Source organism: Urocampus carinirostris, chromosome 16 (assembly GCF_059441175.1).
Source record: "Urocampus carinirostris isolate Australia breed hairy pipefish chromosome 16, RoL_Ucar_1.0, whole genome shotgun sequence".
Taxonomy (NCBI): domain Eukaryota; kingdom Metazoa; phylum Chordata; class Actinopteri; order Syngnathiformes; family Syngnathidae; genus Urocampus; species Urocampus carinirostris.
Window position 1 is genome coordinate 24,416,000 of NC_142364.1, and position 25,996 is coordinate 24,441,995.

Below are 25,996 nucleotides of genomic sequence, written 5' to 3' on the forward strand. Positions count from 1 at the left end.
TCTTGTGACATGACCAAACCAATGAAGTCTGTCTGCGCTCATGTGACCTCTGATTTTGTAGCGCAGTTTCGTTTGTCTCATTTGCCAAGTAGCTGATGCCTAGATGTTTCCTGAGGCACTGCATCTTCATGGCCTGGATTTTCTTTTCCAATTTTTGCTATGCGAGTCCATTTCTCGCAAACGTAGAGGAAGATGGAAGTAACCACCGCTTGCATGGGTCTGATCTTTTATTTCACTGCTATGTTCTGATCCCTCCAGATGGGTTTATGTCTGGCAAGTGCGACTGTGGTTTGAGCTATCTTGGCCATGTTTTCCTGGTTGTGACCCCTCTCCTGAAGGCATCTGTGCTATTCACGCAGAGGTGGCACTTTGGAAAAAGTTTGATCTCAAGACAATAGCATTGATTGGATTTAAGTGCTAGCCTAGTATCAATAACCTTGATATTCGGATCGATCTGCCTATCTCTACCACTGACAGCAAAACAAAAAATGAAAATGCAAGAGTCAACACCACCTTTATTTGCCTTGTAAACAGCATAATTCATTTCAGCAGCATTTTAACATACTAACACCCATACAGAGCAATTATGTACACACGGTTCCTAAAAATACAGCAAGGAGAGACAAAGAGCGATGAAAACGTCAAGGCAGCAACAGTCCAGGTGCGGAGATGCTCGCGGGCTTCTTTGTTTTTGAACAGACGTTTTAATGATGAGTGTAGACATTCATTTATCAGAATTTGTAAAGAAAACAATGGCAAAAACAAGCAAACGCCATTTCAAAGTCAAGATTAATAGAAGGAATGCTGCCCCTAAAAGTAAAACAAAGCAACTGAATGCTTATTTTAAATATTCTATAATAGTACTTGAACTATGAAGGAGCACCAAATAGTAAAATGTAGGCTGAATTGCAGGAAGAAATAATTTTCTATTAAAACATGCACAAATTACACAAGTAAATTGAATAATTAAGTGGTGCGGAAGTCATAAGCATGAAACACTGGCAGAGGGGAACAAAATAAAAAGGTACTTTCCCCTTATGACCTATTGTATACTTTTGTCTTTTTGTAATACTCTGTAATAATCCTTCGTAGACCCACGTATTTACATCTTGTGCGTTGTAGTATAAACTATTTTCTTAAAAACAAAAACAAAACAAAAAACTAATCAAAACTAAAGCAAAGCCATTCTTTTCAAAAACCTGAACTTGTAAATTTGTAAAAAGCCAGTATCCAGCGTGATGCAGAAACACATACTCCCCCTCCATATTTTGTCTTTCGGGAATCATTTCAATTCTCATTGCATAGTAATGAACACAGCGGAGATGTGCATGCAAAACAACTAAGTATTCCAGTTGTGCCTTATGAGCAGAGAAGGCAGACATTCAGCTTCAAGGGAGGAAGAAGATGTCACGTGAAAAAGTCCACATTCGGGCAAGAGGTCAGAACTGTTCAAAGGTGCAGAAACTTTTCACCGAGGGAAGTAAAGTACTGTGAATCCCCGCAGGGTAAACGTATTGTCCATGGGTAGCACAGGGTAAAGTCTTTTGAATTTATTGCCATCTTTATACGGTTGAAATGGATTGCAGCTTTAAGTATATCAAGTCTGGTACATAATTACCATAGCAACTATGCTATTTTGAGTTAGAGTGTGAGCCTTAATTAAAATCATTAATATTTTGATTGAACCTTGATCAGTTTGTTACTATTGGATGAGTGCAAAGGAGATTTCATGGGATACCAGTTCCTTATTTTGACTCAATGTAGTTAGTTTTTTTTACTATTGCATCGTCGCCATAGGCCAATCATGTTGCTGTTCTTGATATCCACACCCAATAGTGGTGTGATTTGTCTTTGTAACGTTAACGAATCAACAAAAAGAAAGGGTTCACAGGAGGGTATTAGGAAGGGATGTAATTTTACTATCCGAGGGCCCTTTTCCCGGTCTTCCTTGCAAGTTCAAAATCCATTGATGTCTTCTTGCCTTACTTTGAGTGCCTACTTTTCAAACTGAACAATTAAATGTTCTATAATGATGACATTTTCCAATGAAGCTTAACTTTTACATATTTCCTTGTTACATAAAGACACAAGATGGTGTGAGAGCTAGTTCTACATTAGCAGACTTTCTAATGAACCACAAAGAAACAGTTAAAAACAGTTGTTTGTGCCCCAAGTGTTTTCACAATTAAGGGATGTTTTTGGAGCATTTTTATTTGCTGGCATGTCACATGATTTTTCAAAGCCAAATATTTTCTTTGTCTCGATAATGATTAACAAATATTGCTGCAAGGTACCCAAATAGAAAGTGGGTTTTTGTATGATTAACTGGCAACCTACAACTTTGTTAATTCTGTCAGTCTATGGTGGGGCATGTTATGTTCCAAAAGGCACAGGCAAATAAATCCTAGTTCTACCATTTACTAGCTATTAAGAACCGCTAATGGAAAGCATTTTGTGATCATTAAATCAATTGACCTGAGATAAGCACAGGTTTCGTGTTTCAAGGTCAATCGGTTGCTTGGATCTCTACCTTGGTACAGTTCTCGACGCAGATGCCGGGGCCAGGCACTTGGGACGCGTTTTCTTCTCGCGGAGAAAAGCAGCAAACGAAGAAACATCCTGGAATAATTTTTGCTCACGGAATGGCTTCGAAGGTGATGTATCGGCACAATTTCAGCCAACCACTGTCACAAGAAGCGAGTAGATACATGTCGGAGGAGGAGTGCTGCTCTTCGCACAAGTCACCTGATAAGCTCAAGTACTGGTGTGTTTAAAAACCCATCCAGACCTGTGCTGGTGTCCTAGACCAAGAAAACATTTTCCCAGATGAAAATATATAGTTTTAAACTGCATACGTACAGCCAAGGAAAGGTTGAGGGAAAGAGGAGGGAGGGTTGAGAATGAGGGTGTCTGTGCAAAACTAGAAGATTGTTTAAAAGACAAAGTACGATGGCGTTTATCTGTCCTTAGTTGTCAGCTTCTCGATCAGCTCCTGAAGTGGCGCCAACTCTTTCCTGTCGATCAAGTTAAACTCCTGATGAGAGACAAGAGATGACATTAATTGAGACCCACAGACAGGTAAAGAGAAAAAATAAAGTCCAATCGACAAGAGCGGGAGGGCATATTTGAGATAGGAGAAAGGAGGAAATAATGAAAATAGAACAAAATAATAATAATAATAGAAAAGAAAAAATTGGAGTATGCAAGCAACTGACAAAATAATAAACATCAAATAAAAATGATAAAATAAAGGGGAAAAAAGAAAACAAAATATTAAAAGAGTAAATGTATAAAAAAAGACAAAAAATAAAAGACAGATAAGACAGAAAAAAAAGGTATAACGAAAAAAATTGCAAAAGCAGAAAAAGACAGACAGAAGGAATAAAAGAGACAAAAAGAGATTGACATGGACAGAAAGAAAGAAACTGAGAGGAAGAGGGACAGAAAGGTAAACAAAGAAAAAGAGAGAAAGATAGACAGAAATACATAGCAATATAGAGACAGAAAGACTGATTTTCTGGACTATAAGGTGCACCTAAAACCCCCAAATTGGCCAGAAATTTGAAAGTGCGCCATATGATCTAGTGCGGCTTATACAGTACACTAAAAAATACAGTGTATAAAATTGGAAATGCATAGCTACAATTATGATACTACATACAATAGCTATTCTGCCCTTGAGATACGTATAGAGTGGTCTTCGAGTGCCCACTTGTGGTGAACATGTTAATTGTTTGTTGAAGAACTTCTACGGCAGCTCAGACACCAACTCTCGAACGCAATTCCTCTTTTGTTATTGCTGGGATGACTCGAATTATGATTTGCGTTTTTGGTAATGCCTTGTTCAAAATTACATATATATATTTGAATTGTTATTAGCATGTCTTAGCTTAGCTTAGCTTAGAATGCATATGTATAGTTAGCAAGCTAACAGGAATTTTTGTACTTTGTTTTTAGTTTTGTTTATAGTTTTATGGCGACCTTGTAAGGGTAGTGGTTTAAGCCATTGTCCGAATAAACAGCAACAACAACAAAAAAGTCTGGTTATTTAGGACGTCATTCACTGTATAGCTGGCGTGAAGGGGATACGTCGGAGTGAGGACAGCGCCGTGACCATTCATTAATCATTTTAGTGGTGAAAACAGATGTCATAATGTTAATGTATGTTCTGCAACCTCAGTGGAAATGTTTAAATCTAAACTTAAAACTCACTTTTAATCCATAGCATATGAATAACCTACTCTTCTCGTCGGCTGAAAAATAGTCTGTGTAATATAGTGTAATAATCTGTGAAGCCCTTTGAGACTCTTCGTGATTTAGGGCTATACAAATAAAGATGACTTGACTTGACTATAAAATAAACAATTTTAATTAAAAGCTTTGATGTGTGATATTTGACCACTAGATGGCTCTGTGTTGCCTGGTACGGGCGAGTGATTCATGGCAAAGCGTGGTGGCAGGATGGCGGACAAACCTGGCGCCGATCTAAGTGGGGATACCACTGTGTAAAACAAATACAAATTTATCGACCTACAATATATTTTTTTTAAAATAAAAATTAATATTAGTATGATAGTTTGTGTATTTTTGCCCATTATTCAAATCAATGTTTGTTTGTTTTTACTGGATGAAAGTTTTTTTTGTACCACAGAGGCACTAAATATGGCACACTGTCCCTTTAAATCAGTGAGAGCTACTTTTTGCTACTTGTTAGCGTAAAAGGAGCCGAGTTTGATTTGTACTTCTAAAATAAAGACTGTTTTTTTTATACTACTTACTCTGTTGCTATGTTATTACAAGGTTAATTATTGGAAGTACTAAACGAGAGAAAGAAACAGAAAAAAGGAAACAAAGTAAGAGACAAAAAAGAGGGAGAAAAAAAGAGAAAGACAGGGAGAGAGGAGGAAAGAAAAAGAAAGACAGGAAGAGGAAAAACAGAAAGACGGAAAGGAAAAAAAAGACAGAAGGCAAGAAAAAAAAGAAAAAGTGCAAGAAAGAAGAACTGGTAGGCGATGAGAGAGACACGCCAACAGTTATCCATTAAAACACACGAGACAGACAAATATAACTGGGGAGGAATAGAAAAACAATTAGAATGACAAACAGCAAAACACAGACTTAAAACGAGACAGTCAGAGGTAAACAAGACAGAAGGACAACTCAGTGAAAGAAAAGTAGAGAGAAAGAGACTTAGTACCTGGACAAAGAAGATAAAGTGTTTGAAGGACGTGTTGAGGTGAGCTTCCTCCTGCAGCTGCATGACAGAGTCAAAGTGCTGGTGGTAGATGTGCGCGTAGACGCGGAAGAGACGCTTCATGATAGTTTTGGCCACGGACATGAAATTTCGCTTGAACGGGACACCTTCCAAACAACACAGTCATTCAAAGTCTTGTTATTACATAGACTTTCATTTCATCTTTTTAGAACTCTACTCAAACGTTAACCGACAACTAATTAATTAGTCCTTTGTAATGACCTGAACTAAAATACTCTGAAGGCGCAGACTCTTTATGGCAAGGGTTTCAAAGTCAAATGCACAGAGGGCAAACAACACCAGAACAACTTCAAAACTACATATCCTATTTAGTGCTTAAACCGGGGACCTTATACCTTATTTTGCTCTAGTTGTGAGTATTCCCAAAAACAATTTGATGAGACTAACATAGTTAAAAGAAAATATAATGAAAAATTATAATATGTAGATGTCTGCATGTGTATTTATTGATAAACGAGAAAATTTGATCCGTCTCCAGGACCGGCCAAATCTTTTAACCCGATACGGCCCGCGACTTAAAAAGTTTGTATACACTTCCACTTGGTCTTGCAACAAATACAATTTTCTCCAGTTATAGTGAAGCCATTTAGTGCAAATTGTAAGCTACAGGGTTCAAGCACCGTTTCCATGGCCAAATTCAAGCAATTATAGGCAATTATAAGCCATTTTTTAATTTTCTACCAGTATCTTCAAAGGAAGAAATCCAGTGCCGATCAAAAGAACGTTTTTTTTGTTGACTTTAGTGACTATAATAAAGTTGCTAACTTGGTGATACCGCATACATTTTGCTATTTTGAGCTGTTCCCACATTTGATCTACGATCTTTTTGTGTCAATGGGTTGCTATAAACTAACATGAATTTTGCTTCAACACTGCAAGCGCAGCTTCAATAAGTCACACTTATAGATGTTGGGTAATAATTGAGTTCAATAGGGAACACATAAAAAACACGAAAGAATATGTACAGAGAACAGAAAAATAGCCAAATTTGGACTAATCTTAAATAATATTAATTGCACCGAAGAAGAGTGCATTACATTTTTCAATCTTAGAGACTGCTAATTGTTTGCTTTTTGTTTTAATCATTTCAATTTATATTTTTGTGTGTTTTTTCAGACTATCTGTGTCTAAATTGGTAAAAACAGAACTGTAAGTAGTAAATTGTTTTGCATGTTATCATTTAATCGTAGCATTGAAGCGTTATTTTTTATTTCATGGTTTTGCAATTTCATGGGTTATGAGTTGATGTTCCAAAAATCTGTTCAGTGTGTCAAAAGCTAGACAATGTTTGTATTTTATAATTATTTTTTTGTAGAGCCGGGAATATTCGAATTAATCCTGCAGATAAATGAAATGACTAATTGCTAAATAATTTGGTGCATAATGTTTTATTATTACAGATAATATTTCAATATAAAAATATAAGAGGAGCCGTTTTGGAGCCAAAAAGCCGGCTTTTCTCAATTATCCGAGCCGGAAAAAACGTTTTTCTAAATAGATTTGTCCTCTTGAGTGCGACCAGTAGGGGGGGTGGCGCTTCACAAGACCAAGCCATAATGACTGAGCAGGTGTGTCGGCGACATTTTTACGCTTTTTATAGTCTATATAGTCAGATTGCCATGAAAGATGGCAATGGCATTTCAAGCATTTTGAAGACCTTGAAAACACAACATTAAATTAAAGCATTTTCAGGGACTTCAAGTACTCGCACGAACCCTCAAGCTAGGATAGACACGGTGACTTGCTAGTGGGGTTGTTTAAAGAAAATGTAAAATATCAAAACAGAACAGAAGTAAACCCTCGCGGTCACGGTACGGAACCATACCGAGGAAGTGCATGACTCACGCATATCCTATCACGCGCTTGTGCTTAGAGGAGCGTAGTTACGAAAACTGTTGCGACATGGGATGTGCCTATTTGTCACATCGGTGCACCAGTCATCAAAATGAAACAAATCCATGCATTGAGCAAGACGTTTTGGTTTGAGCTGGGTGCCATCTATCTTTCTCTCTTTCTCTCCATATTGAGCCTCCACCCGATTGAGCAAGCCTTGGCAGGTTAGCGTCAAAAGTTTGTTTGAGTGCAAGGTGAGTCACGCTCCCAAAGACATAATATGCACAGGTTTAATTATAGTCAGTGCTTAATAGTTAAACCAATAAATCAACCTACTGATCCCGATTGGCCCTTTTCATGTTGCAAGGGTTACAATCCAAAAGCAAAGGCAATGCTTTTGGAATGTGGTTTTGTGCACCTTTTTTCAGGACCAACTTCAAACACTTTTGAAGGACTTTCACAGAAAATTTCCAAATTTCTCCAGTACTATTAAAAAGAGAATTCTGGTGTGAATAATGAATTTTGCAGTGCCACAAATATATTTGCCATTTACAGATGCAATGTTTAATCTTTTGTGTGCATTTAACAATACAAGTTTTTTTAGATATTGAGTAAATCGTGGATATATTTGTTTTTGAGACAAATCTCTCCCCATATAGGTGTTGAATGAAAATGACAGTAATATTAAACTTATATTTTCAGTTACAGGAAGTTGTTCCCATTACAATTTACCAATGGGGAATGCTACCATAATTTTTTGCATGACCCATAATAAATGTACAGAATTGATGGGCAATTGTTGCACAAATCCACATGTCAGAGTGCCCAGTTTAGGTGTAGCATTCACCTGTCTTGTTGGAGACTATGACGCTTTATAGGACATTGCCGTACAAACTAATGCCAGTTGTTGTTAATCATGAGGGAAGATGAAATGCAATGGCAAAGCCAAGCCACCAGAGAGCAATGTCGGCATCATTTCAAGCAGAGTCTATGTGAATGTGCCTTCAAGAGGCACCTTTTGTATGCAACTCTGGTTTTAATAAGGTGCCATGTAAATAAATTTCAGTTAAAAACTGTACCGATCTTGGAGGGAAAAAGTGACTCGTCGTCTAGCTGGTCTTGCACCCAGGTCATTAAGTAATCAATGTACTTGGGTGCGGAGCACTTGATGGGCTTCTTAATGTTGGTGCCGTCTGCCCAGTGATATTCATACCTGTGGAAAATTGATTAATCATCGTCAGCAAATACAGCCACAGTGGGTGCTGCTAGTGGTGCAGTAAATGAATGAAGGAATGAAGTACATACACTACCGTTTAAGAGTTTGGGGTCACCCAGACAATTCTGTTTTTTTCCACGCAAAAGTCATACTTATATAAATCAAATGAGACAAATCTTGGATGTGGCATTTCCTTTGCAATTATGCCTTGAAAAACAGCTTCTTGGAGTCACCTCTTCACTGTAGATGTTGACACTGGCGTTTTGTGTATACTATTCAACGAAGGTGCTAGTTGAGGACATTTGAGGCGTTTATTTCCCAAACTAAACACTCTTTCTACTCTGGTTAGAGGATGATGGTGCTGTTCTCTAAAGGGAGTGGTATAGATTGTTGTAGGACATCTTGAGTTTCTTGACAATTTAATTTCTTAAAACAAGAATAGACTGTCGAGTTTTGAAAATTCTCTTTACTGTCCATTTTGAAAGTCTAATCACACCCACAAAAGAGACTCCAGATACACTACTAGCGCAAAGAAACAACAGTTTTGTAGCTTCTCTAATCAACAGTTCTAACATAATTGCACAATGCTATACTAACTATCCATTAGCCTCTTAACCCAAACACAATGTACAATTTGAACACCGGAATGCTACTTGCTGGAAATGGGACTCAATGCACCCATGAAGATATTGCATAATTATTATTTTTTTTAAATTAAAAAAAAATAGGTGCCTAAATTGGTCATTTACCACATTCATTGTGAATGGTGTGTATTTCTTCTCAGTTGCATATCATTTGTGTTGAAAAAAAAACATGCTTTCCCTTGAAAAATAAGGCTATTTCAAAGTAACCCAAACTTTTGAATGAAAGTGTATGTATTTGAATATATTCAATGCACTGAATATTTTTTGGGGGGATTATTCAATTTTTTCTTCCCGAAGGCTATTAGAGTTTGGGGACATGTTGAAACACATCAAAATAAAATAAACAAAGACAAAGAGATACACCAACATTTTGGAGTTTACTCACTTTGGACCGGCAGACATGACGGGGCAGCTCTCCTCCGTGCAGAAATCTGTGATGGTTCCATACAGCATGTTGGTCTGATTGAAGAAGTCCACAGCTAGAAATGCATTAAAATGGTTACATTGACCCGTATCTTTAAAAAAATACTAATTAGGAGGCTTTAACCATGCTATTTGACTTGAGATCAATTAAAACCCAGTTTCATCCAAAACACAGGGACAATTGGAATTTATGTGACAATGCCCAATATAAATGTCTGTTGAAATTCATTTTTGAAGATGGATTCTTACACTCCAAACCTACAATCCCCTATGTTTCAACCAGCAAAACGTACTGTGAACTGCGACCCATTCGTTGAGGTCTTCGCCCTCCGGCAACATGACGGCCATGCGGAGGTTGCCGCTCCCCAGCGTTGCCTCGGCATGTTTCAACAGCTCGTACTGGTGAGAGCCCTCAGGGATGTTTTTCTTGGGCTTGAACGTCTTAGACGAGCGACTTCCACTGTGAAAAGAGATACAGGCACAGGCTCCATTAATAAAATTAATTCAAATCTCATCCTGGCCACCACCTCTTTGATCTGCAGCCCTCTGGTAGGTGCTACAAATATCTTAAAACAAGGTCAAACAGGCTCAAAGACAGAGTTTAATACGACTCTGGCTAGTGTTCTGCATTCCGTGCCCCCCCCCTACGGCTTAAATCACGGCCTAAAGGACGCACGCCTTGGTTTTCTGATGAAACTATTTCGCTTAAACAAGACTGCAGGAAATCTGAACGAACATGGCGCGCCACCAAGCCTGAAGTTTTCCGTCATCAAACCTGGTGTGACAGCTTGGTTAAAGTATAAAGAAGCCCTTGCCTCTGCCAAACCAGCCTATTTTTCGAAGGTGATTGCAGCACAAAAGAATAACCCCCAAATCAATTTTGGCACTGTAGCATCGCTAATGAGGCAACAGATTATTTTAGATAGCTCTATCCCAGGGGTGGCCAACCCGGTCCTCAAGAGCCGCATGTCCTGCATGTTTTTTGTATTTCTCTGCACAATTACAGGTGAGTCAATTCACCTGGGTCATTATCAAGCTCTCACATAGCTTGCTAATAAGCGTTAAATTTGCATCACCTAAGTTGGGGCTCTTACAATTGACAAATGTAATATCACCCAGCGTGACTCAGTCAAAACATTTAGGTGTCATATTTGACCCCAATCTGTTCTTTCAAACACACGTTAAGAATATTACTAGAACAGCTTTTTTCCACCTTCGCAACATTGCTAAAATTTGCCCTATGCTGTCTGAGTCCGATGCAAAGATTATAATTCATGCGTTTTTTTACCTCCCGTCTCGATTACTGTAATGCACTATTCTCCAGTCTCCCTAAGTCCAAAACCAAGAGCCTTCAGCTGGTACAAAATGCTGCAGTGAGGCTTTTAACTAAGACAAGAAAGTTTGATCACATTACCCCAATTTTAGCTAATCTACTTTGGCTCCCTGTTAGCTTAAGATGTGATTTTAAGATTCTGTGGTATTATACAAAATCATGCATGGAATTGCTCCCTTATACATAATAAAAAGACAATTCTATTCTCTTCTTATTATTATGCCATTTTTTATCCAGTATGTTTTGGATTCTAGTCGTAAATACATGTTTATGATATATCTTTTAAACATTGTTTATCTACTTCAATGTGATCACTGTTTTATTTTATCAATATAGAATACATATTCAATTTAGTTCAAATATTTTCAATAAGTGTTTAAAGAAGCCGTACAGAATTTGAAACTTGTGTCATAATTGCCGCATCTTGTTTAGTTTCTTATGTTGCGCATGCAAGTACATGGATTTCTTCTCAAATGCGCTCTTCTTTTTTCATCTGTTTGAGGATTGGCTTTTAGACTGTACTTGATATAGGCCTTTTCTTACTTTCACCATTTTAATGATACACTAACAAATAAAAACAAAAAAACACATAGGGACGAACATAAGTGATTCTACAACCCAATTCCTCCTACCTAATGTGTTCCACCATAAACAGCTTTGCTAAAAGTAAGATAAAAAATGATAGGCGTGATGGGAAAAATCATAGCGGCTCACAAAACTCAGTTAGGCATTGTTACGCATAATTAATAAAGAAAATATTCTACTTTCAACATCTTAAGGACACTTTAAACCTTTAAATCTTACCTTTAAAACAATGTGATTTTTAAAATAATTTACAACCACTCTGCGAATTTCGTTTTCATGAAAACGTTTAAAATACATAGTTGCATACACTGAAATGTGTGTTTACCAGTATATGAAAGTAGGTTTTGTGTTGCCAACTTCTTGTTTTGTTCATATTATTAACAGCTTTTGTTTCTTATGTTCTGGAAACTCTGGCAATACTGTTTTTGAGGCATCATTAAAATGTCTTCAAAATTAACTTTTTTTTTTTGGTGCCGAAAAAAGGAGAAAATTTGTTGTTTCTGTAGCTGTTTAAAAAGGAGAATGGCACCAATCCCAGAAAGATAAAAAATTGGCCCATTTTGAATGTTTCTTGCTATTGACCTTTTCAACAACAGAAAGAGTCAAAGGGGGATTTTATATTAAGGCTAGATCCTTCCTGACGATAACTCTTGATAAGTGTTTCTTTAACAAAAGTGCTGACAATGGAGCTGAAGGGACGAATCCGACCGAGCAGAAAAAGACGGGGCTAGAGAACAGAGCGTCTCTGTTTTGCTAATGATGTCACGAGGCGAGGTGGCGTGGAAGGTGACCGGACCAGAACGGAGGCAGGAGGCATGAAGGGAGAACTCAAATGCGTTGACGATCCATAGGTTTTATTTAATAAAATAAAAGTCGCCCAATACTCCGAGGCAAAACAGAACAATACAGAGTTCCTCCGGCACGAACTCAACAGGACAAGGCATAACAGACTAAAACATGACAAGGCATAACAGACTAAAACAGGACAAGCATAACAGACCGGGATTGTGTATAAGAGTAGTAATGAACCCGCCACCGCAGAGCCCACAATGCAGCCTTAAATCAGACACACAATTAGTGGAAACTGCTTCAGCTGTTGCCCAGAGGGCGGGGCAGACTGGTCACCAAGGCGACCGTGACAGAGCCCCCCTCTTAAGGGACAGCTCCCGAGGTCCCAAAAAAGAAAAAATTACAACCTCACGCCCCGGAATGGTTCGACGCTCACGATTGGGGCAACCCCGCTCCCTCCTCCGAACACGCAGGAACGGGGAGAGACAGGCGCCATCTGCGTCGGGCGGATCGGAATCGGCGCTCGGCAGGGGGGGGTCCGGCGGGCAAGCTGGACAGGGGATAACAGACAGGCAGAACTGACGAGAACAGGACAGGCAAAATCAGGGCAAAATCAGAACGGGTAAACAGGACAGGCCTCTACAGAAGAGTCGCACTCAGGTCAGGCCGATGCAGAAGAGTCGCACTCAGGTCAGGCCGATGCAGAAGAGTCGCACTCAGGTCAGGCCGATGCAGAAGAGTCGCACTCAGGGGGTTATCAGATTCAGAAGAGTCAGACTCAAGGGGGGATCAGATTCAGAAGAGTCAGACTCAAGGGGGGATCAGATTCAGAAGAGTCAGACTCAAGGGGGGATCAGATTCAGAAGAGTCAGACTCAAGGGGGGATCAGATTCAGAAGAGTCAGACTCAAGGGGGGATCAGATTCAGAAGAGTCAGACTCAGGGGGGAACAGATTCAGAACAGACAAGACAGGACAGGAAAGACTGAAGAAAATCAGTACAGGGAGAGTCAAGGCAGGCATGGGAGTCGAACAGGCAGGCTTGGGAGTCGAACAGGCAGGCTTGGGAGTCGAACAGGCAGGCTTGGGAGTCGAACAGGCAGGCTTGGGAGTCGAACAGGCAGGCTTGGGAGTCGAACAGGCAGGCTTGGGAGTCGAACAGGCAGGCTTGGGAGTCGGAGTCGGGCTGGCACGCAAGGGAGACGGAATAGCAGGCAATCGGCACGGGAGTCGGGCAGGCAGGCATGAGAGTCGGGCAGGCAGGCATGAGAGTCGAACAGGCAGGCTTGGGAGTCGAACAGGCAGGCTTGGGAGTCGAACAGGCAGGCTTGGGAGTCGAACAGGCAGGCTTGGGAGTCGAACAGGCAGGCTTGGGAGTCGAACAGGCAGGCTTGGGAGTCGAACAGGCAGGCTTGGGAGTCGAACAGGCAGGCTTGGGAGTCGGAGTCGGCCCGACGGGCAGCGGAGTCGGATTCGGACATGCACGCAGGGGAGAGGGAATAGCAGGCAATCGGCACGGGAGTCGGGCAGGCAGGCGTCAATTCTTCGTGGGACCCCATTCGAGGCACAGCAAGGGCCACGACGGGCGGGGCCGTGGTTCGAACGGGCAGGGAAGGCCAACTCAGTAGGCGCCTGCCAAACTGCGCACTCCAGCTCTCCCCAATGTCGCGCTGGGATCGTTCGCTGAGTTCTATTTGTTGGCGGGTTCATTCTGTCACGAGACGAGGTGGCGTGGAAGGTGACCGGACCAGAACGGAGGCAGGAGGCATGAAGGGAGAACTCAAATGCGTTGACGATCCATAGGTTTTATTTAATAAAATAAAAGTCGCCCAATACTCCGAGGCAAAACAGAACAATACAGAGTTCCTCCGGCACGAACTCAACAGGACAAGGCATAACAGACTAAAACATGACAAGGCATAACAGACTAAAACAGGACAAGCATAACAGACCGGGATTGTGTATAAGAGTAGTAATGAACCCGCCACCGCAGAGCCCACAATGCAGCCTTAAATCAGACACACAATTAGTGGAAACTGCTTCAGCTGTTGCCCAGAGGGCGGGGCAGACTGGTCACCAAGGCGACCGTGACAAATGAGGCCCGTTTGGAGTGGACATCTCTCCTGTGGCCCCCGTTAAACACAGACAACTCATCTCGGTAGTCAGCATGGCAGGAGAGGACGAAGGACACTCCATTTCAGTAGGCTGTATGTAGAAAGCTTCTTCCATTCTAGTCGTTTGGAAAACTGTCCATTGTCATTGTTACCGTTCACAACACACATATTACTCTGATATGCTGTCATGAAGAAACCTATCACTCACAAAAAGATCCTTTAGGTATATAAAAACTAAGATGCACTCTCACTAAAAACCTCCCACGTACGTTTTGAAAGAAAAAAGTCCCTTGGATCAGGACACCACTCTAACACTCCCACACTCAACACCAACACAGCACTCCTCAAAACAGAAAACCACCTACAAACTAAATATCTCTTAATAGCTCCATAATTTGGCCAAAACATTTTGGACAGAATAAAATGTCACTTCAAAACTCATGAATCCCAACCAAAATGCAATCTAAACTTGAGACCGTCAAAACGAAATTTGAAGTTGAACGTTTTTTTTAGAAGAAATGTTAATTTAAAAAAACTCTTGCTTGTAATAATAATACCATCATGTACAAGCAAACGCTCAGGCATCCCAGCAAATTATTTTGCTGCTAAAGTCATTGCACTCTTTTTCATTACACTGTTGTTCTGACAGAAATACAACTTAAGTGAGTTTACAACCAAACTACTTTGTAAATATTTGCCTATTCATCTATTCTTTTTTTCATTTATTTTTCTCTTTTAAGTCTTTTACTACGTTAATCCTGGAGTGCCACGTCTAGTCTAGTAAACAATGTTCCTCATGTTGCAATCAATGACAATAAAGATAATTCTTATCTTAAAAACTTTTCACACAGCTCATAAGATAAATGCTCCCAAAAACTGCTGGAGACGAGAAGATCTATTTCATATATCAATTATGATCCTAAGAACCTGTTCTTGGCAATACAGACGCTCCTTTACTTACCACCATTCGAGTTACGAAAAACGGTAGATACGAGCATTTTTTTTGGTATGTCGAACAATATCCAGACATTGCTGTATGTTAGATTTGGTATTGTGTGCACCTTTTTCCCAGAACAGGACAGTGCTGTAGTGCTTCTTTCTGCCACTACAGGCGTATGGCTCTGTGAGAGCTCACCCAGTACCCACCACGTAGAGGAAATCCGGCTTCCTCTTGCTAGTTCACGTGTAAACATACTAAGTATACTGTATCTCCAGCGCACTCAAGACTTTTGACGTTTTTATGGTTTAATATCTTGTGCATCCATTCAATATGGTTGGTGTAAAGTGTAGAGAAGAGGCGAGCCGTTTCTCTTGAAATGAAAGTGGAATAAGAAAGCTTGATGTGGTTGAGAAAATGGTCGGAACGCCTTTTTTCTGCCACTTTTTACCAAGGAGGAGGAAGGCACCTAACTCTTGAACCCCATCTCCCAAAAGGAAGTTAAATCTCACTTTGTTTATCTTTATAGAGTATATTATTTTATGAAATGTTTATTATTTAGTACAAAACAATACAAGTTACTTATACAAGCCTTAAACATACTTGTATAAACCTTAAACATACATTTCATACATAATATAGCACTGAAGCAACTTACGAACAAATTCAACTTACGAACGATCGTCCGGAACCTACCGTATTTTCCGCACTATAAGGCGCACCTAAAAGTCTTATTTTTTTTCAAAAGCTGACCATGCGCCTTATAACACAGTGCGCCTTATATATGGCTCAATATTAAATTCGCAAGGTCTCGCAACTACGAGAAACAGCCGCCGACTCCATTTTTCGTGCTGTGCATACTGGGAAATATTAAACGATTGGTAGTTGCCGGAGGCGTGTTCAGGAGAGTGAGTGATTGCTATCGCGAGCTATCGCTAGCTTCTGAACGGCCAGTGATTATTGAGCGCTCGCGTGCCCGAGTAATCACGGGAGAAAGACCGCTTACTTTGATTTCCAACATGGCGTCGACAGTGCAGAAGATGGAGGATCTCACCCTGACGAGTGCTGTTGGCGATGTAATATATCGTCTTACATTGCCTGGTAATGTTTGTGAACAATGCAAGACAGGTATGACCCTTCCACTGCGTTTAGGATAACCTTAACTGTGTCAATATGCGAACTGTCGCTCATATCAGCCAACTCGCTCAAAGCAAGCTGTAGAACGAAATCCATTGTACTGTCGTCGGCCATTTTGGATCAGTAAGGCAATCACAGTGAGCGATTACAAAACGTTCAGCAGTGCGCGGCAAGCGATTATCAAGAGACTACATGTCTGATCACTCTCCTGAACACGCCTCGGGGCTCGTGTTGTATTTGTTTACTAAGTGGCAAAATGGCTACCCCATTAAACTGCTTAATTCATATTCAACAAATACAGTATTTGTCTGAATCCAGGGTTATGACTGGTGAAAATGTAAAGCACAATTTACCTTAAACAAACGCAGAATTATTCAGAATGTCACGTTTGAGAGAGAGAGAGAGCGAGAGAGAGAGAGAGAGCGAGATTCTCTTTCATACGTGCATTTGTATAAGAAAATGGCTCCTGTTAAGAGACACGCGTACAACGCCGAGTTTAAACTCAAAGCGATCAGTCACGCAGCACAACACGGCAATAGAGCGGCAGCGAGAGAGTTAAACTTAAATGAATCGATGGTACGGAAGTGGAGAAAGGATGAAGATAAGCTCCGCCAAGTAAGGAAAACTCAACAAAGTTTCCGTGGCAATAAAGCAAGATGGCCAGAGTTAGAGGAGACACTTGAACAGTGGGTTGTTCAACAAAGAGCGGCAAGCAGAAGTGTCAGTACGATAACTATACGTATGAAGGCAACAGCGCTGGCACAAAAACACCGGACGTGTTGGATGGCCCATTCACTGAGATATGGTCAATTCGAACACAGCAGAAGAAGAATTCGAGGGATTCGTCGATGAGGAGCTTATAGAGTGATCTTTGTTTTTCTTTTGTGTGTTTACGTTTTACATTTTACAGTTATTATGTTATTGCTTTGCACTCGTTGTTTTTGCACATTACGAGTGTCACTTTATTGCGATTGCACTAACGTTTCATTTAAAATAACAGTATCAGACGTTTTTTTCTTTGCGTGTTGACTAAATGGACAAAAAATAAAATGATATGTCGATGTTGTTCAAAGATGTTAAAGATGTGTCACGAAAATGCTTTACCTCAGAGAAAATAATAAAACGGCTGTTTATTTATTTTGGGAGTGAATGGAGTTGTGGAAAGCTTGTTTGTTAATAAAGTTGGACCTTTTTGAATGTTTTGTTGACATTCCCTTGAGCGTGGCAACATCTAGAGGTTGCATAAAGTAACTACATTCTCTACTGTAGTCAAGTCGTCACATTTATTTACCGTAAATAGCCCTTAATCCCAAAAATGTCTCGAAGGACTGCACAGGATTACAATTACAAAATTGCACAATTACCTGATCTTAAACCAGCATGCACTTATAGCGCCTTATAATGGGGTGCGTCTTATGTATGGCATAAGTTTTAAAATATATCATTCATTGAAGGTGCGCCTTATAACATGGTGCGTCATATAGTGCGGAAAATACGGTATTTCATTTGTAAGTAGGGCAGCGTCAATATAGTGATGCCACCACTGACATTCAGGCAGGATTGTTTTGATTACTGATTGAAAACATATCGTATAGACACAATATAAATAAATTAATGAATACAATTGTATGTTATAATCGAGGCCAATAAGACATTCCTTTTAATCGGGTCAACACAGGTGACACACACTGTCTTATAGTTTTGCTTTGGGCACATTTATGAATTATAGATTTGCGTGTACAGCTGTTTACGAGCTTAATATTGTGTTGTTTCTTTGTGTTATTAATAGTTAATGCTGTTATTCTTATATAATTGAGGCAAAACAGACATTAACTTTAAACTGGTCAACACGGGTGATAGTCTTTCAAAGTTTAGCTTCGGGTTTAGGCACATTTTATGAATTATATTATGGCTTGTACAGCTGTTTCTGAACAAATATTGTGTTGTTCCCTTTATTCGAAGTTAATGTTGTTGTGTTCTGTTGTGCCAAAAAAAGATACAAAAGAAAATAGTTGCGCCATAAGGACGCGGTGTTAACAAAGGGAAAACAAACAATAGGGCACCCCAAATTAAAGATGCAAGACAATTTGTAGTTACCATGAAACTACTTAAATTGCACAGATGGAAAATAAAATCAACAACAATTGTGAGCATACTCAATGTCGCCATTTCTGCATGATATTACGTACACATACGCCTCGAGGTAACCCCTCTGTGACGCCAAGTTACAGTAATGACATATGATTAAAGATGATCCAAAATTAAAATTGCATTTAAAATGTTACATAAAAGTCAATGTTTACATAAAACAATTTCCGTTTAAGTTTGGTAAAAAATATATAATAATAACCATTACCCAGAACCTGCTACGGCTAACGCAGATATCCTACAAACAATATCCAATGCAGACTGAAAGCACGAATCTGCAGCTTTGACCAATGAATAAATGATTATAAAAAACGACAGGGATATACTTACAACAGAAAACTCATGTTTCCTCGGGTGGTGATTCTTTCTCTGGCTCTTTCTCTCGGGAAGCAATAAGCAATAAAGAAGGAGGGAGGAGGGATTGTTTGTGCAAGTCTCACAAGTCCTCGTCGTGACTACTCGGCCTTTTCTCGCGGTCCTCTCGCTCGCTTTTGGATAAATTACTTGCAGAGGGTGGTAGAAGTGTGCATTACGTTGCATACAGAAAATTTAAAAAAAAATCTTATTATCTATGGGCCTTTCTACAAAAGAGTGACATCCGCTCCGTCATCCGTGACTTATTGTGCTGGCTAGTGTGGATACAGTGCACAACTGACTAGTCACAGAGGCTTGACTTCTTCTTAGGATGGCAAAAGGGTGACTTCGGCATATTTCGATCAAGTGCTGACATCTAGTGGACATGAGTGTCATAGATAAATTACATACAAAATATTCAACAGCAGTCAGCTAGTACTCTAAACAACCAACCGACCAAACAACTAACCTTAGTAATTTCGTACTTTTAATATGTTCAGAATTTATTAATATGAATAACAGTGTTTTGCATTTTTAGAACTTTTGGTTAGGGGATATGTGTCGAACTTAAGGGCGGCTGGCTAAATGTGGCCTGCCAATGGATTTTATGTGGCCTGCCAGACAATGCTGGGAAAGATTAAAACAAATCATACAAGCACCCGCGGTTTTAAATATGTCCATGGACCAAACCCAAACACCATTCACAAGCACCCACTGTGGCTGTATTTGTTGACCACAATAATGAAACAAGTCAAGTCAAGTCATGTTTATTTTTATAGCCCTTAATCACAAGGAGAGAACATTGTGGACACCCATCCCGGTATTATTTTTTTTAAAGGGACTGTGTGTATATTCAGTGCCTTCGACTTTCATTCAGTAAAAAAAACATAATTGATTTGAATACCAGGCATCCATCTATCTTCTGCACCGCTTATCCTCACTAGGGTCGCGGGGGTGCTAGAGCACATCTCAGCTGTCTTCAGGCAGTGGGCAGGGGACACCCTGAACTCACGCCAGTCATATGTAAAGTAAATTACTTTTAGTTATTTGTGTATTTCTCTGTCACCTATGTTACAAATAATCCTGATGAAATTAACTTTTTTCCCTATTTCTGTTTTCCATTTTTCTATATTGAATATATGAGTAACCATTAAAATACTAACACATAGTTTAATTAAAATACACACACGTTTCGGGTTTATTTATTTTATTGTATGTACTGGAAAGCTCATGTGTATAGTCATTGTACGTTTCTGAGGCGCATGCGGGACTTTCCGAATAAAAGGAGACTACCTACCCGTAGGTCGGCGAGAAAAAGGTTCCGCTTCGTTGGGACGGAGCACCCTTATTCCCCCCGCTGTACAACGGTCTAAAAAACTCCAGATTAGCTTTTTGCCTGATTACTTTAGTAAGCAGTGGATTAATATCATTATTAATTCTAACACATAGGGCACACAGAGACAGACAACTCACTCGATTCACACCTAGGGACAATTTTGGTTGGAGATTTATCCTGAAATGCATGTTTTTGGCTTGTTTTTGAATTTGTGGGAGGAAACCCATACAAGCACGGGGCGAATATGCAAAATCCACACGGGGAGACTACGGTAGCTGGAATTGAACCCTGGATCTCCGCCTTATGGGGCTGCACGCTAACCACACAGCCGCCGTGCCGCTATGAACTATCATACCAATGTTAATTTGTATTAAGAAAATAATGATAATAATAATACATAGGTCGAGAAATTTGTTTTTGTTTTTCACAGTGGAATCCACAGTTAGGTCTCCGCCAGGTTTGTCTGGCATCCAGCCGCCACGCAGTGCTCTGGGCACTGGCCCTCATTCGCACCAGACAACACAGTGCTTTCTAGTTTTCAAATATTACACACTTTAAAATAAAAGCAATGACACACTGTTTGAGGCAATATGAAAGATCCAATTTTTTTTTTTTTTTTGCAGGAATGTAAACAAGCTTTTGCCCCTTTCTAGATATAAAATCTGAAAGCGATTTTCCCATATTTAAGTAAACACTTTTATATAAAGCAAAAAAATGAAAAGCATTGTTTTAAATCTTTATCACTGTACCAATATTTTGAATTAGTGTTTGTCTGCAATTTTTGTCACTTTCAAGTCTGTATGAAATTGCCCAAATTAAGTAAACTGCAGTGGAAAGGAATTTGCTCTTGTTGCTTTTGTTTTTTTTTTACAAATGCATCATTGATAAACACTACAAAATATTACATCTCAGTGAAGGACAATATATTAAGGAAAATAAATAAAAATCAACATCCCTAAAATCATAATACAATTGTGAGCCTCGGAAAAGACCCAAGCTCCTGCTAAGGCACACTTTTTATGCCATTTATTTACTAGTCCAGTCCCTGAAAAGTGCTTTTTTTACCATGTAGCTCCCAAGCTAAAATGAGTTGAACACCCCTGGTTTAGGGCATTTAAAAAAAAAGTTTTATACATTCATTTTGCAATAATCCTGTACAGTAACAAAAATGAAAATCAATGAATGGATTTGAAAATTAAAGATATATTTAGGCCACCATGAAAGGCCTTGCAAGTCCTCTTGGCTCACCACTGGTCTGCTGTGTATTCAATTTCCGCTGTCCCAAAACAATTATTTCTTCTTCCGTGTATTTTTTGGATTCCGGGTAGCGATAAGGTAGGTTATCAAAAAAAAAGCAGGAGATGATGAGCAGTTCCTTTGAAAGTTTTATTCACAGAATATTCTGTACAAAAATTAAGTACTGTACAGAGAGTGGCTGTAACAATCCACATGTGACCGGACAAAACAGCTTACTGTCATTCTTATACTCACAGATCTGAGACAAAACAAGTAGGTCTTTGTCTAAACAAACATTCAAGCCCACATCTGACTACAAAAGAAAACACAACTACAATAACGTTAAAGTTGTATAATCACGACTGAATAAATGTCAAGTCAAGTCATGTTTATTTGGATAGCCGTTAATCACAAAGAGTCTCAAATAAATGAACTTTTATAATGACGACTAAATACATGAAGAACACATAAATTACTAAAATAATGAAGTTAAATAGATTATATAATCATAAATAAATATAGAGGGCAGCACCATTTATCTATCTATCCATCTATCCATCTATCTATCTATCTATCTATCTATCTATCTATCTATCTATCTATCTATCTATCTATCTATCTATCTATCTATCTATCTATCTATCTATCTATCTATCTATCTATCTATCTATCTATCTATCTATCTATCTATCTATCTATCTATCTATCTATCTATCTATCTATCTATCTATCTATCTATCTATCTATCTATCTATCTATCTATCTATCTATCTATCTATCTATCTATCTATCTATCGATCTATCGATCTATCTATCTATCTATCTATCTATCGATCTATGTCATGATTACTCATTTCCCATACCTGTGCCTATTCGTTTGACGATCTCTCACCCCTGCAACAATACTTGTTTGCGCATTTCGACCGTGCTCCGATCCCGTGAGTTCCTTGTTCCCCCTGCCCGGCGAGCTCCAGATCGCTGGCGTTTGTTTCCCCGCACCTGACTTCCTCGATTATCCAAAAAACTTTTGTGTGAAAGGTTACACGTTTGGGATTTTTGTCTATCTGTCTGTCTACTTGTCTGTCTATCCGTCTGTCTGAGTAGTAGACAACAACAAAAAAGCTATACTATTAAACTCCATTGGCAATGAATGGTCAAACGAATATTGTGCAGCTGTCAGATGAGGTGCCTCACTTTGTCAGAAAGCACAAAGGGTTATAATTAGAGAAACTGAGGATAGCATTAGCAATGCCAGCTACCAAGCGATACAGTTTACTCCTGACATATTTACACATATGTCCACTCTGTCTGACTTCTGTCCACACGATCTGTACCACTATATTGTAAATGGAGTATCACCATACACTGGTGCTGATCTAAAAGCTTATCAGTCTGGATGCTTACTATGCTTACAGGACTCCGATCCTGTTGCATACCGTAAGGCCAAGTCTGACCTGAAGAAGGGCATCAGGGATGCAAAACGGATTTTTAAAACACGTATCGTGGAAAAATTTGCAACAGGCGACTCTAGGGACGTCTGGGCGAATATGAACCTCTTTACTCAGTACAAGGGTCATAAACGTTCTGCTGACTCGGATGACGCTACTTTACCAGATAAATTGAATTACTTTTAAGCCAGGTTCGACAAAGCCAACAACAGCGAACCCGTTTCTGTGCCGGACACTCAGTGTGAACCTCCATTTGTTATCGAGGAGTGGCAAGTCAAGTGCAAGTTCGAACGCTTGAAGGAGCGGAAAGGCCCGGGCCCAGACTCTATCTCACCGCGGCTCCTCAAGTTCTGCGCAGCACAACTCTCCCACGTGTTCACCCTCATCTACAATCGGTCGCTCCGCCTTGCCAAAGTTCCAGCAGTATACAAAACAGCTACCGTCGTTCCAGTTCCCAAGTCTAACACCGTCACATGCCTGAATGATCTTCGACCCATAGCACTGACGCCAGTACCAATGAAAGTATTTGAAGGTTTCATCTTACACTATTCCTGCGTAGGTTCAAATCCAGCTCCAGACTTCCTGTGCGGAGTTTGTATGTTCTCCCCGTGCTTGCGTGGGTTTCCTCCGGGCACTCCGGTTTCGTCCCACATTCCAAAAACATGCGTTTCAGGTGAATTGGCTGGTCCAAATTGTCCCTAGGTGTGAATGAGCGAATGAGTTGTCTGTCCCTGTGTGCCCTGCGATTGGCTGGCAACCAGTTCAGGGTGTCCCCTGCCCACTGCCTGATGATTGCTGAGATGGGCTCCAGCACCCCCGCGACCCTATTGAGGATAAGCGGTGTAGCTAATGGGATGAGATGAGATCTTACACTATATTAAGTCATTACTACCGATTGGTCTAGACGATTATCAGTTCGCGTATCGTGCGAACAGATGTGTTGAAGATGCACTGAACATTTGTTTACATAGGGTTTTGGAACACTTGGAGAAAAAGAACTCGTATGTCAGGCTTTTATTTATAGACTACTCGTCTGCGTTTAATACCATCATACATTCTAAATTGTATGTGAAATTACGTGATGACCTCAGTTTTCCCGTTTCGATTTGTAATTGGATTTTGGATTTTTTGCTCGAACGTCATCAAGTTGTGAAAATTGGTAATCATATCTCGAAAGATCTCGTTCTAAACACCGGTACCCCACAAGGATGTGTTTTATCACCTTGTCTTTATTCCATATTTACGTATGATTGCAGATCCATTGATGATAACAATCTAGTTGTCAAATTTGCTGACGACACTACTGTTTCTGGTTACATTATGAACAATGATGAGAGCGCATACAGACGGCAGGTGGATAACATCGTGGAATGGTGCAATGGAAATGATTTGACATTGAATTTGGACAAAACCAAAGAAATGATTATTGACTTTCGGACGAAAAACAAAAACCAGAAGGAACCTTTATTTATCAATGGCAAAAGAGTCGAGCAGGTGGAACATTTCAAACTTCTCGGGACTTTTATTTCAGAAGATCTAAGCTGGGCACTGAACTCGGAGAAAATTCTAAAGAAGGCACGCCAAAGAACTTTCTTCCTAAGGAAGTTGAACTCCTACGATGTTCATCAGGAAGTTCTAGTCAATTTTTATCGTGCGATTATTGAAAGTGTTTTAGCAAATTCCATTATTGTTTGGTTTGGTCGAATCACAAAGAAAGATCTGTCGAAGTTCAATTCTGTAATCCGCACAGCGGAAAAGATTGTGGGCACCGGTCTGCCATCCCTGGAATCTATATATAATGATAGAGTTTTGAAACGTACCTCAAATAATTTTAAGGATGAGAGTCATCCTGGTAATGATAATTTTCATCTGTTACGCTTGAAGTCATTCAAGGGTACTAAAAGGTTTACAAACAGTTTTTACCCGAGTGCTGTCCAAATTTTTAACAATTGTAAATTGTAATTTCTGTTTTTCGTTTTATATTCGGAATGTTGAATGTTGTTACATTTTAAAATTCTCACTGAGCCGAGACAACGAGACGATTTCTGATTATTTTTATGTGAAGATTATTGGTTGAATAAACAAACTACACTACACTATGTCTTCATAGCTGGTACGCGTTACTGTGCTACGTTTTGCCGACAAATACTCCAAATGTTCCATTACATTTGGGGAATTTAATGGAACAGTAAAGCATGGAGCGTTTGCACCTTAAATAGAAATTACTTTTGAGCATGTTCAAAATATTTACTTCGGCCAAATTAAGTTTTCTCCTCTGGACTTTCATCTCTTATATTATATGTAGATAATTTGGGAGTTCATTTTGGCGTAATAAGCTTTGTGGTAGAGCACATTCCAGTTTTCAATACATGTGATATACGGAAGATTACTGTTTTGAATCCCTGGTTAATCACAATGAAAGCAGCTCATTTACATAGTAAGAAATGGCAACATTAAGACACTAACATAGTTAGTTAGCACTAGCTATTATATTATATTGTATTATATTATATTATATTATATTATATTATATTATATTATATTATATTATATTATATTATATTATATTATATTATATTATATTATATTATATTAAGTGTCTTGGATGTAACTTGTACCTACTTAACATAAAATTGCTCGGAAATACATCAAACGTACCGTGTAAAAAATGTTCGCTGTAAATCCTGGAATACTTGAGGGCTGCCAGCCTGTTAGAGTTGTGCCTCAGCATATTCCAGTCCAGTCATTTAACTGCAAATAATCATTGCTGTCTTCTGTCTTCATTAAATGGGATACAATTTCTAATTGGGCATTGAAACTTGCCCACTACACAGGAATTAATCACCATGGAAGAAATTAGTGGTTATGTTTTTCTGTGGTGTTTATTGGTACTTAGTTCAACTCAACTGCCTTGTGCTCAAATACAGACGTTACCCTACTTACAAACAGAGTTATGAACATACGAACATATTTTTTGGGATAGCGAAAAATATCCGGACATTGCTCTAAGTTAGATTTTGTATTGTGTGCACCTTTATCCGAGTAGAGGACAGTACTGTAGTGCTTCTTTCCGCCGTGTGGTTCTGTGAGAGGTCACCCAGCATCCGGCCTGAAGGAGAAATACAGGCTTCTACTTCCTGGTTTGTGTGTATACACACTGCACTGTATCTCTAGGACACTAAGAACTTTG

General features: G+C 39.4%; 1 protein-coding gene across 1 annotated transcript; it reads right to left on the reverse strand.

The window, feature by feature from the left end:
* Positions 1-497: 497 nt before the first annotated feature.
* Positions 498-19,095, reverse strand: LOC148350779 (MOB kinase activator 1B). Its single transcript, XM_088355825.1, has 6 exons — positions 18,763-19,095; positions 9,685-9,851; positions 9,354-9,447; positions 8,188-8,321; positions 5,198-5,361; positions 498-3,034 (listed from the first exon to the last, which is right to left on the reverse strand). The coding sequence occupies exons 1-6, from the start codon at positions 18,774-18,776 to the stop codon at positions 2,957-2,959; spliced, it is 651 nt and encodes a 216-aa protein (XP_088211951.1). The 5' UTR covers positions 18,777-19,095; the 3' UTR covers positions 498-2,956.
* Positions 19,096-25,996: the final 6,901 nt, after the last annotated feature.